At 38.9% G+C, this 11,886-nt stretch overlaps 2 protein-coding genes and 2 long non-coding RNA genes across 4 annotated transcripts in view; 1 reads left to right on the top strand and 3 right to left on the bottom strand.

Annotated features, from left to right (window-relative positions):
* Nucleotides 1–984, top strand: part of LOC111496593 (probable serine/threonine-protein kinase PIX13) — a 2,088-nt gene extending 1,104 nt beyond the window's left edge. The window contains exons 3-5 of the mRNA XM_023147083.1: nucleotides 32–168; nucleotides 241–364; nucleotides 449–984. Coding sequence (XP_023002851.1) covers nucleotides 32–168; nucleotides 241–364; nucleotides 449–807 — 620 coding nt within the window. The 3' untranslated portion in view covers nucleotides 808–984. The remainder of the gene's footprint in view (nucleotides 1–31; nucleotides 169–240; nucleotides 365–448) is intronic.
* The window catches only part of LOC111496596, a 16,742-nt gene extending 6,804 nt beyond the window's left edge, over nucleotides 1–9,938 (bottom strand). The window contains exons 1-2 of the long non-coding RNA XR_002720486.1: nucleotides 9,788–9,938; nucleotides 9,065–9,066 (exon numbers count right to left, since the gene is read on the bottom strand). This is a non-coding gene — a long non-coding RNA (uncharacterized LOC111496596). The remainder of the gene's footprint in view (nucleotides 1–9,064; nucleotides 9,067–9,787) is intronic.
* LOC111496591 (catalase isozyme 3) lies at nucleotides 1,443–4,405 on the bottom strand. The gene is made up of 7 exons (XM_023147080.1): nucleotides 4,293–4,405; nucleotides 2,851–3,999; nucleotides 2,684–2,773; nucleotides 2,510–2,580; nucleotides 1,865–1,958; nucleotides 1,642–1,777; nucleotides 1,443–1,590 (listed from the first exon to the last, which is right to left on the bottom strand). The coding sequence occupies exons 1-6, from the start codon at nucleotides 4,305–4,307 to the stop codon at nucleotides 1,718–1,720; spliced, it is 1,479 nt and encodes a 492-aa protein (XP_023002848.1). The 5' UTR covers nucleotides 4,308–4,405; the 3' UTR covers nucleotides 1,443–1,590; nucleotides 1,642–1,717.
* Nucleotides 9,939–10,266: 328 nt separating the features above from the next.
* On the bottom strand, nucleotides 10,267–11,625 carry LOC111496595. The gene is made up of 2 exons (XR_002720485.1): nucleotides 11,538–11,625; nucleotides 10,267–10,508 (listed from the first exon to the last, which is right to left on the bottom strand). It is a non-coding gene; the product is annotated as an uncharacterized LOC111496595 (long non-coding RNA).
* Nucleotides 11,626–11,886: the final 261 nt, after the last annotated feature.

Below are 11,886 nucleotides of genomic sequence, written 5' to 3'. Positions count from 1 at the left end.
TTTTTTTTTTTTTTTTTTTTTTTTTTTTCAGAAGGTGTAGAGCCTCTTTCATGGGAAACGAGGATTAAAATAGCCACAGGGGCGGCGCGTGGTTTAACGTTCCTCCACACGTCGGAGAAGAGCGTGATTTACCGCGACTTCAAGGCGTCGAATATTCTTCTGGATGGGGTAAGATTCAAGAATACGTTCACACGTGTGGGACTTTATTTTCATTTTTGAAAATGAATTTTTCTTTTTCAGGATTTCCACGCAAAGCTGTCTGATTTTGGGCTTGCAAAATTCGGCCCATCTAATGGCGACACCCACGTCAGCACAAATCCAGTTGGCACTTACGGTTACGCTGCACCCGAGTACATTGCAACTGGTACTATTTACCTTCCCTGCCCTTTCCCAATTATTATATAAAATAATGATGATTTCTTTTATTATTTTCTTTTGAAATTTGTAGGACATTTGTACATAAAGAGTGACGTGTATGGGTTCGGTGTGGTGCTGCTTGAGCTGCTAACTGGGCTGCGAGCAGTGGACCCAAACCGGCCCAGTCGGTCTCACAACTTAGTGGAGTGGGCCGAGCCGTCACTGGCCCACAAGAAGAAGATAAAGAAGCTAATGGACCCAAGGCTTGGGGACGACTACTCGCCGAAAGGAGCCTGGGCCTTAGCCGAACTCATTTTGAAATGTTTGGAGCAGAACCCTAGAAACCGGCCCTCCATGGAACAGGTGCTGGAGATTCTGGAGAAAGTTAGTACCCTTAAAGATAGGCCCAAGGAGCCCAAATCAAGGGCTAGGACGCCCACCCATTATTAGCTTTTGGGCTCGCTCCACCACTCAAAGCCCAACTATTGGAGGCCCATTGGGCTTTTTATCCCTTCTCTGTGGTTCATTAGTTTGTAGATTTGAATAGTGTATGTATCAACCTAACTTGGTCACTTTTTCTATATATATATATATATAATATGAATATTTTAGGACATATTTTGATTATTTTTTGGGAGAATAAAGCATTTAGTTATGGTAATATTGTTTGTTTGTTATCGGGTGCATGCTATAAATATTTAGTTATGGTTACATATCATTCCTATATACCACACAGACCCGCATCAAGGTAAGGTCACAATTAGGTGTTGTGCCCTAATCGTTCTTACATAGTACTCGCCAATCCACACAGTTATAACCGACTCTAAATGTGAATCAAAGATTAAGGAAATGTGAACATATAGGCTAAGGCTAGATCGTCAATTTTGTGCTCAAATTAATTATAATAATGCTCAATTTCTAGTCAATTCCTATAAGTGTTTCTTCCGGTAAATAAAAGGTTCTTAAACTTCCCTTACCGCCTCTCTTGCATTTCAAGGCTAGATGGTTCTCCTAAACTTTAATTTAAACCGTCCAATACAATTCCATTCTTATTGCTTTCGATTTCAACCTGATTTATATGATTCCGATTGGAAGACATTTTTATCACTTATACGAAACGAATCAAAAGCTGTACAATAGAGTTTAAGCTTCCATACGTTTATAAGTTCGATATCGAAAAGGCCATTTTTTTTTTATAGGGAGCAACAAAGCACCAAAATTAAAAAGCCCTTACTTTAGCATCAAGATTCAAGCTCTTAATTTTCTTTTTGTAAGATAAAAGCCCTTTAGCATATTAACATCACCCATTGCAAGAGAAACCCCCGGGTACTAATACTAGTGTTGGGCTTGCTTCCTTTTCTTAGATGTTCGGCCTCACGTTCAGTCGAGACGCTATCTTTTGGCCCAGAGACCTATCAGCCTGTGCCATGTCCAAATTAACACTCAATCAATATCAACATTATTAAAATCATGAGAGCTTATACTAAAAGTGGACATATCAGCTTACCTGAGACCAATAAGAGATCCATATGTTGCGAACTTCATGCGTCACGCGGGGATCCGACAATGCTTCCACAAACCGCTTCACGAACCGGTCTTGCCTGGAAATGAACCACATGGCTATGGTTAATTTCTTTTCTCAATAACAATTTCTTAGTGTTGAGAATTGTTGGGAGGGAATCTCAGGTTGACTAATTTAGGGAATGATTATGAGTTTATAAGTAAGGAATACATCTCCATTGGTACGAGGCATTATGGGAAAACCAAGAGCAAAACCATGAGAGCTTATGTTAAAAGTGGACAATATCAAACCATTGTGGCGAGTCTATGATTCTCAACATGCTATCAGAGTCATGCCCTTAATCTATCTATGTCAATAGAATCCTCGAACATTAAATAAAGGGTACACTTTGTTCAAGGGCTCTAGAGAAGAAGTCGAGCCTCGATTAAGGGGGAGGCTATTCGAGGACTTCATAGGCCCAAAAGTGACTCAACTGTCGCACAAAGAGTATATTTTGTTCAAGAACTTCAGAGAAGGGGTCAAGCCTCATGAGGCCTTTTGGAAAAACCAAAAGCAAAGGCACGAGAGCCTACACTCAAAATGGACAATATTATAATATTATGGAAGGTCGTGATTCTTAACAGTTAGTACCTGTCCGGTGCCCATGATCGGTATCTATCCCCAGCTTGCTTGAAGTTGTTATTCTCCTTTGGAATCACACACTGAAAATTTCCCAAACAAACAATCTCTCCATTAACTCCTCATTCAATTATTAACACAAAACACATTAAACAACAAGAAAAAAGATCGGACGGACGAACAGACCCTTTCTCTTTTTCCGGTCAACACATTGGGCGGCATCGGAAACTTCTCAGCATGCCGGCAAGGATCATATCTAGAAGGAAAGTAATTCACCTGCCAAAATTACACAAAACCCATCAACAAAATAGCTTTATAAAATTAAAACATGCGACAATTACGAACAAACGAACCTCTTCATCTCTATGCATGAAGTTCATAAACCCCTCATGATGGTTATTATGATGCGGACACTTGGGAGCATTGACCGGAAGCTGAAGGTAATTAGGGCCAAGGCGATGCCTTTGAGTATCAGCATAAGCAAAGCTCCTAGCTTGCAACATCTTATCATCGGAGTAATGAATCCCAGGCACCAACGACATGGAGAACGCCAACATCTCATTCTCCGCAAAGAAATTATCTATGTTCTTGTTCAACACCAACCGCCCCACCGGCTGCAACGGCACCACATCCTCCGGCCAAGTGATCGTCGTATCCAACGGCTCAAAATCATACTTATTCTGATCCTCGTAATCAATGGTTTGAATGTAGAGCCTCCACTCCGGGAAGTTCCCGGAGGCTATTGACTCGTATAGATCTTGAGTGGCATGGCTGTGGTTCGTCCCACCAATTCTAATGGCTTCCTCCTCCATCATGCTTTTAACCCCACAAGTGGGTTTCCAATGGAATTTCACGAGCCGGGCTTTGCCGGATTTGTTGATTAAGGAGTAAGCTTGCACGCCGAAGCCCTCCATGTGGCGGTAGTTGATCGGGATGCCGACGTCGTCGTAAAACCAAGCAAACGACAATAGACTTTCGGGGTGGTAAGAACAGAAATCCAGGTATCTCCATGGTTCTTGGAGATGGGATTTAGGGTTTGGTTTGAACGCGCGGATGACGTCGGGGAATTGCATGGCATCGCGGACGAAGAAGACCGGGAAGTTATTACCGACCAAGTCGAAGTTGCCTTCTCGTGTGTAGAATTTGACGGCGAAGCCACGGGGATCGCGGAGGGTCTCAGGGCTACCGCGTTCGTGGATGACGGTGGAGAAGCGGACGATGACTGGGGTTTGGACTCCGGGGGCGCGAAGGAAGTCGGCGCAAGTGAGGTTGGAAATGTCATGGGTTACTTCAAAGAATCCCTTGGCACTGGCTCCTCTTGCGTGGACGACACGCTCCGGGATACGCTCGCGTGTGAAGGTTGCGATTTTTTCGATGAGTTGGTAGTCTTCCAAAAGAATGGGACCTCGTTCTCCGACCGACATGACGGCGGTGTTGTTCCATATTGGTGCACCGGAGTTGGTGGTGCAAAAGGGCGTGTTGTAGGCACTTGAAGGGCGGTACTGTCCAATTAAAGAGAGTAAATTTAAATATAAATTATAGTGATTTTACTTTTACTTTTTATCCTTGAATAGAGGGATAGAAACAACAACTGCATAATAGTATGAACATAAACTCTCGTAATTTTAGCTTCTCCAGACACCTTCATTATTTATAAATTTATGATCAACCATTTAATTACAGGACTCATCGTCCAACAATCATCAACAAAATCTAAACTCATTTTTTTAATTAGCCAACGTAAGACACTGCCGATCGGGTTCAATAAAATCGAAAAAAAGGGACATAGCAATACCTTGTAGGGATCCATGGCGGCGGAGGAAGAGACGGCGGAGAGAGAGAGAGAGAGAGAGAGTTGCAAGTGAAAGGAGTGGAAGTGGAGGATGATGAAACGGCGGAGAAGGTGGTGGGGTTTATAAGCTTGAATTTGCAGAGTCACCTACAGGGGTAGGGAAGGAAAAGTCGACACGTCGGAGTCCAAACGGTCAAATGGAGATATCGCTAACAGTGGAGCTCGGAAGATATTTTTGGTGTCGTTTTCCCATTTTGTCCTTCCAGTTCTAGATAGAGAGTTATCTAACAATGCCCTAAATTGTCCTTTCCCAATCATACGTGGGCCTTCTTTCTAAATTCAAATCTTAAAAAATCTTATCTTTTATTTATTTTTAAAATTACTTTTTTAGTAAGGAATTATGGATAAGGTCATTAAATATTTATCTTCTAGAAAAAAAAAATAAGTTTCATTAAATATTAAATAATGTTACCTAAAGTTTTCATCATCATTTAAATTCAATAATTTGGTGAGGTGTCTCTTTCGGTAATGGACCCGCCAACGTTTGCCCATGCTGTCCCATAAACCATATCTTCAAAATAAAAATAAATTAGCATCCCAATAATGCAGAAATAATAATAATAAAATTATTCCTTCTCAAAAATTCAAAATTATATTTAATATTTAAAAGTAATAACTAATTAAAATAAACTTTATGTTATTTAATCTAAATACGCGATACTCAAATAAAAGAGAAGTACATGAACGAACAGGTTCCAAAATTAAGCAGGTTTTGTTTGAAGTAATTCTATGTTGGGTGACCTCTTTTCTAATAAATTTTATACCGATACGTGTAAGTCAGGACATAATATGTTGAAATCACTTGTATTGGTTTGTATGGATAGTTTTCACTCTTAGAAGTAGAAGCAAGGAATAAATAACGTGTCTTTCTCACAAAAGAATAAGGATTTCAAATCCTGAACATGAAATATTTAACAAACTGAATAAGAAACCGGCTCTAAACGAGCCATAGCATGATCGTGTCAAAAAATCTCTTAGCCTTGCAGTTACGTTCTAGTCTAAACTCTATCATTTGTCAAGCATGATTCTAGATCGATAAAATAAATCTTTAGCTAAAATAGTGTAAGCATTAAGACATAATTCAGTTCTAAGCTTTCAAATCCATAAACCAAGAAGACTATGTTCTAAAAGGACAAGGAAATCAACGTTTTCAAAGCTACTCAAATTAGGAATATGTTCTCTTGGTTTAAGAATAGCAAAACATCATTATCTAAAACATGTCCCGAAGTCTTTTTAGTCACAAGAACAATATTATGCTCGAAGTGGACAATATTATACCATGGAGATACGTGGTTCCTAACATAGTATTAGAGTCATGCTCTAAACTTAACCATGTCAATAAAACATTCAAATGTCGAATAAAGAAGTTGTGAGTCTCGAACATGTAGTCAAAAGTGAATAAAGCTTCAAAGGATGTCATTGGTGTACACGGCTCTATAGTATAGGATGCCATTGGTACAAGAGTCGATGCTCAAAATGGACAATATCGTACCATTGTGAAGATCCGTGATTTCTAACAATCCTCTATAAATTCACACAATTGTATTTTAGTATAATTTTATTAGTTGTTTGACTTTTATGACCAAAATCAAATCCACAAGCCAACTTAAAGTATTTTTGTTCATTGCCTCAATTTCTATGAAAAATGCAATCGCGTGCAATTATTGTTTAAAATAGAAACTAATTTTTTTTTGTGACTATTCTTTAAGCTTTGCTTTCTTTTTCGAGTAAAATTGGATGTGTAATAATTCTTTACACACTGTTTACGTATGCCCGCATAAATCCACTAGACAATCTCATGTATGTACAATCTAAGCCTGACTACGAAGTATCCATTCATGAGTACGCATTTGTACAAAATCATGTTGGAGAAGTATCCATGCTCGTGACAACGTGCATGAGATCATGTATTTTCAAATCAGTTATAATGCACATCATACTTCTATACTTCTCATGACATAACCTTTTTACGAGACATGTTTTCTTATGCATGACATATCATTCATCCTTAACATACATGTCTCATCAAATATCTGCAATACATCGTAACATACATACATACATATCTATATCTATATATATATATATATATATATTTTCTTTTCATGCATTTTGGAAAATAATTTCGAGAGGGGGAATTAAATACTAATTTATTAGAGTAGGGAAAAATGTGGATATAATAAAAGTAGGATAGGAAAATAATTTGAAGTGGAGTGAGTCCAAAATGAGCAGCCTTTGTCGTTTTGTACAGGCTGGTCCACAGCGACAAAACATAGGCACGTGCTTAGAAAAGTGTGGCGAAGGCACTATGGTCGAATGCGACGGTGGCTGTAACGGTAACGGAATATGCTTTACTTTACATCCTTTGAATTAAAATATGTACTCCATCAAAATTAAATTAAATTAAATAAATATTAAATATCTATTTCTTTTGAGCGTAGAATTTTGGAGCTTCTATGAACAAGTGTGTCTGAGTGGATAGTTTGTTCTATATAACTTAGCTCGTTAGCCTGATTGACGTCGTGGTCGAGCCCCTATCCTAATTGTGTCATTCTCTTTATCGTTAAAATGGACCTAACTCTAATTGCCATTAGATTTAATGATAAAAAATTAATTAACTAATCAAGTTTCAGTCACTCCACTATAGATTTAGAGTTGCTCTCTTACATACTTAAGATAAGTTGTCGATTCTTCATGAGTTGTTCATAATTACATTTTGGTCAAAAGTTTGTTTTATCCTTATAACTACATCTTGCACCATAAATATCATTAATTATCTAATAAACAATTTATAATGATAATATATGCTTACTAACGATTTGTATAACATATATCGGGTCATACTCCCATATTTCTTTGTTTCTTTTGCCAAATACTTTGAAATTGTATGAACATACGTGCTTGACTTAAGAAATTACTTTTTCAAACGATTCTTTTACGCAACTTGACTAAATTGGTCCCTCGATTGGACCAAGTTTCGATTGTTTATCTAAAAAGATCTCATCTAACATATATTTGGATAAGAAAAATTACTTTAACTTTGTCGTTTATTGTATCGGTTTTTATTTGAATAATAATATAAAAAAATCTTTCTCTAATAGACATGTTTTAGAACTGTAAGACTCATACCAATACGTAACCAACTAAAATAGATAGTGGACTTAGACTGTTACACGATCCGATTCCTTAATTACATGGGACAAAAAGATGGAACAGTCAAATACATGATTATTAATATATAATAATATCTTGTAAGAAAGTTAAAGGTGGTGGAGCCCTTGGTTGGAAGTTTGTGGTTGGAATTTGTTGATCTCTATGAATATCTTTATGTTCATGAGGATAAGCATCCACATGCCACCGATTTGATTGTTTTTAGTTCAACAATATGTACGTAACGGTAAAAATGTCTAACTTTGATCGATAATGCATATGATATTTCAATGATTTTTCGTGCCATTGAAACGTTTTGATTGATGATCTACATGCCACCGAATAATTTTTCGTGTTACTGGATAGGACTATAAAAGAAAAATAATTTTATCAATTATATCAAGTGAAAATAGTTATAAATTATTGACGGATGGTTTAAATTGATTAACTTCTAAAAAAATTAGGATTTAAATTGATATATTTATTAGTTTGAGGTACAAACACGAGCATAGCTCAATGTGACACGACAATATATGTACCTTCAATTAAGAAGCATAAAGATATTTGTCCTATAGTTTTTTTAATAATAATATTAATATTGGGGTAAGATTAAAGTCTCTATCATTATTTTTGTAATGTTGTCCTTGTTTTTATCTAGATACGTATCATAGTCTCTACTTGCGATGTCGTCGTTAGTCGTATGAGGGTGCCTTGCCTTTACTTGAAAACAGTGTCCCCACTTTTGAGATCAGGAAATGCAAACACATGCAACTCATGATCTAGAGATATATTATTAAAACTATCATAGGGGTGACCTCTAGTCCGGATAAAATTGGACGTGTATTGCTTCCCTACACACGATTAACACGTGCGAGTGTGGATCTCTACGCGATTCACACCCCATGAACCCATCATAGTTGAGCTAGTTGTTCGTAACGACGTCCAAAGGTTAGCAGACCCCTGATGGTCATGTGAGTCATGATCATCATCATCGTAATGTACGCATCCGTACTCGTCATCATAAATGGGGAAGTAATCCGATGTATATGTACACACAAAATGCATGAAGTCCCTATAGTTTTCATCTTTAAATCATCTTTATTACACAACCATGTATACCGTTTACATATTACTCTAAGTAACATGCATGTCTTAGTCTTCATACGTTCATCATCATTAAACATTAACTAATGTTGTGCTTTAGAAAAATCATCGTTATAATACATCATGACATTTAATACATGCATATCGTCTTAATATGGAATAACGTCATATTAAGTCATCTAATTATCATAAATCTTATACCGTCATGTTATCATACATCATCATCATCATCATACAACGTCATCATGTAACATCATCGTATAACATCATATAACATCGTATAGCATTATCATATAACATGATCACATCATCATATATCACAGTCTCATCATTATATAATATAGTCACATCATCTGTGCAAAGGTCACTGGACACGTGTTGTCATACGTAAAACAAGTCTTCCGACTGATCTGATAGTAATGCCACTTTACTTGGTTAGCCTAAACCGAAACTACTACGACTCCTTGATGCTAGCTTAACTTTGCTCTATGAATTTAATTATGCGTATCAAATCCATGTTAGATCAGCCAAAATGTCAACCACCTAGAGTCTCAAAGAGTGTATTCTTGTCACGACCCAATATTTTACTACGGACCGTGACTAATGACAAGACACAAATACACAAAGTGATTTAAATATGAAATAGAAAAAAATCTTTAAATTTCAATAAAGTTTTTGAACGACAAACAAAACACTTGACAGTTTGGAAATAAATTTCGAAAGAATGCAAATACGCAAATACAAAATAAAGACCGGACTGACACCCAGGGACAACCCATTCCTTTGTGACAATCCCCGTCTCCATCACGCCCGCCCTTGTCCGACGTCTCGTGCTCGTGAAAAAGGAAAACATAGCAAGGATGAGTATAAAAATTATACTCAGTAAGCTACCTACTTGTAGGCTCTCTTCGCATCCTAACTTAACAGGTTCCCACAGTCTCCTAATTCGGTTCTAAGACATCTGGTTCTAATCTTAGTCCCTTGGAGTTTGCCCCTTGGGTTTCACCAGTTCATCGTCCTTTCATTAGACACCTAGAGGTTCCTTACGCCAGGCTAATATGGTCGGTATCTCTCTATGAGATGCTACCTTTACATGGCTATCTAGGACTACATGGTATCTAGCCTAGGGGTGTGCTGAATACCCCTACGCCCATATAGTCCCCCTATGGGGGGCGTGACAAAACCCGTTCCCATGCAGTTAATAGGTTGTACGACGTGGGGACACATTTCCCATGCGAAATGGCTAAGAGCAGTAAGGACTAATCAGGGACCCTTGGTCCTCCCACGAAGCTATAGATATTGTTCTCACACTAGCAATCTATGAACACTCCTGAGGTACCTTGTTGTCGCGGTAATCCGCTAAGTTCCTAGGGGAAAGTTAAGTCTGGCTAGAGCGACATATAGCTCCTAATAGTAATCCCCTAAGCTTATCATAAAAATGAGCCCTAGCAATTAACAGAGTGTGCATGCAACCGTCTTCTAACATCATAATATATAATTCATGCAAACTAGGCATGCCGACTCAATAGGGCGATGACCTCCATCAAGCACCCAGAACACGAAGTTCGTGCTCAATGGGGCGAATTCATCCATCAAGCACCCAGAACGCAGAATACACAATTCCAACATAAATTAAACGCATGCATACATACGGCGGAAGCTGAAAGCATAGAAGCAACACTCAGATAATTCACCCAATACACTCATAACAATTAATCTGACTAATATTTTACATGGAGAGCTAATATGAAGCAAAATTACTAGCATGCATGCAGTCCAAGCGAATCCTACAAGTATTTCTTCCTAAATACCGAGTGGTGACTTACCTGGTTGACGCGTGCCTTTTTGCTAGCGTTTCTTTGCCCGTGAGGTGTCCAAAAATACTGATTTCCTTAAATTAGGTCCCTATTCGTAAAAACGGTATTAGAACTGGAACCGGGACAAAAATTGGGCAAACGGGCCAAAATGGCCGCTTCACGCGCGCTCACGCGCCGACAGTGCGCTGGGAGTGCGAGGGCCACGCGCGTGGGAGTGCGCCAGTCGCAGGCCGCACGCGCGCCTACCATACGCAACAGCTTTTGCGTAATCGCGGGTCGACCGGTCTGGTTCTGCTCGGCTCGGCCGCATTCGCGGTTCGACCCAGCTTTGTAGGCGACATGTGTCGTCGCCTCGTTGGAGCTGCGTTGCTCCAACCGACGGTCGACGCATGTCCGGTGTCACGATCATGCTCGTCCAGGGCATGTTGCTCATGGCAAGTCAAACTCTTGTCATGTCTTTTCATTCTAGTGTTTTTACTTTTGTAGTTCTAGAGCGTATGACTCCTCAAAAATATCTATGTCTAGGACTGCCAGACATGAAATGCCTCAGAATGTACTATAGTAGGATATGACTAGTTGTCAACTTCTCCCTACCCAAGGTTATAGTTGTCAACTTCTCCCTACCCAAGGTTATATATGCTAAGCCGTTGTTATCTCTCTCTTGCTTGCTTATATAACGTCTTTTTCAAAAATCTCTCTTTCTAAAATCTCTCTCTACCCTCATTTTCTAAAACCTTCTTTTAAAACCGAGGCTAGAGGCTCGATCATACGTCGCTTGGCCATAGGCGACACAAGAACAAATTGGCTTAGCTAGTCGTTGGAAAGTGAGTACCGCACAATCGCTAGCCCGCTGCCTTCAAAAGTGCGATTGTGTCATCCAGCGCCTGTCTTGCCATCCTCTGCCGCTTGCCGACCGACCTTTTTTTTTCATCTCTGTCCTCTGCAATCGGTAACACAGTATCCCCTTTCTAATTTTCATATCTTTTGATTCGTAGTTCGGATCGATATGATTCATTCAACAAAGTTCTAGATTGTGTTACGGGCTACGTCCTAGTATTTTTTTCGTAATTTTTTGCTTGACTACCGAACGAGTTAAGAGCGTCGGAAGTTCGCTCACTGTTCTCGAACGATTCTCGAATCTCCGCCTTCGGGTTGAGATCTCGGCCAAACTTCTTCACAGATCGTTCGTAGAGTTGTTTCTAGGTGAATATCTCAGCATTTTAGGACTCGATTCACATAAGAAAAGCTCAAATCTAAGAAATGTCGTTCAGAACCTTACCTCGCAAAACGTTCTTGAATCTGAGCGTCAGCCTTGCTAGCCTCTCAGTCCTTGTACAAGTCTCGTTTGAAGGTGGATTCCGACGTGGTCCAATAAATTTCGCGGCTGATTCCTTTCCGTTATTTCTCTAACTCTTTTTTTTCGGGATTTGACGGGGTAGGCTTTTTTTTTTTTTTTTTTTTTTTTT

Source organism: Cucurbita maxima, unplaced genomic scaffold (genome assembly GCF_002738345.1).
Source record: "Cucurbita maxima cultivar Rimu unplaced genomic scaffold, Cmax_1.0 Cma_Scf00022, whole genome shotgun sequence".
Classification (NCBI taxonomy): Eukaryota; Viridiplantae; Streptophyta; class Magnoliopsida; order Cucurbitales; family Cucurbitaceae; genus Cucurbita; species Cucurbita maxima.
This window is presented reverse-complemented; position numbering and strand designations above follow the sequence as displayed.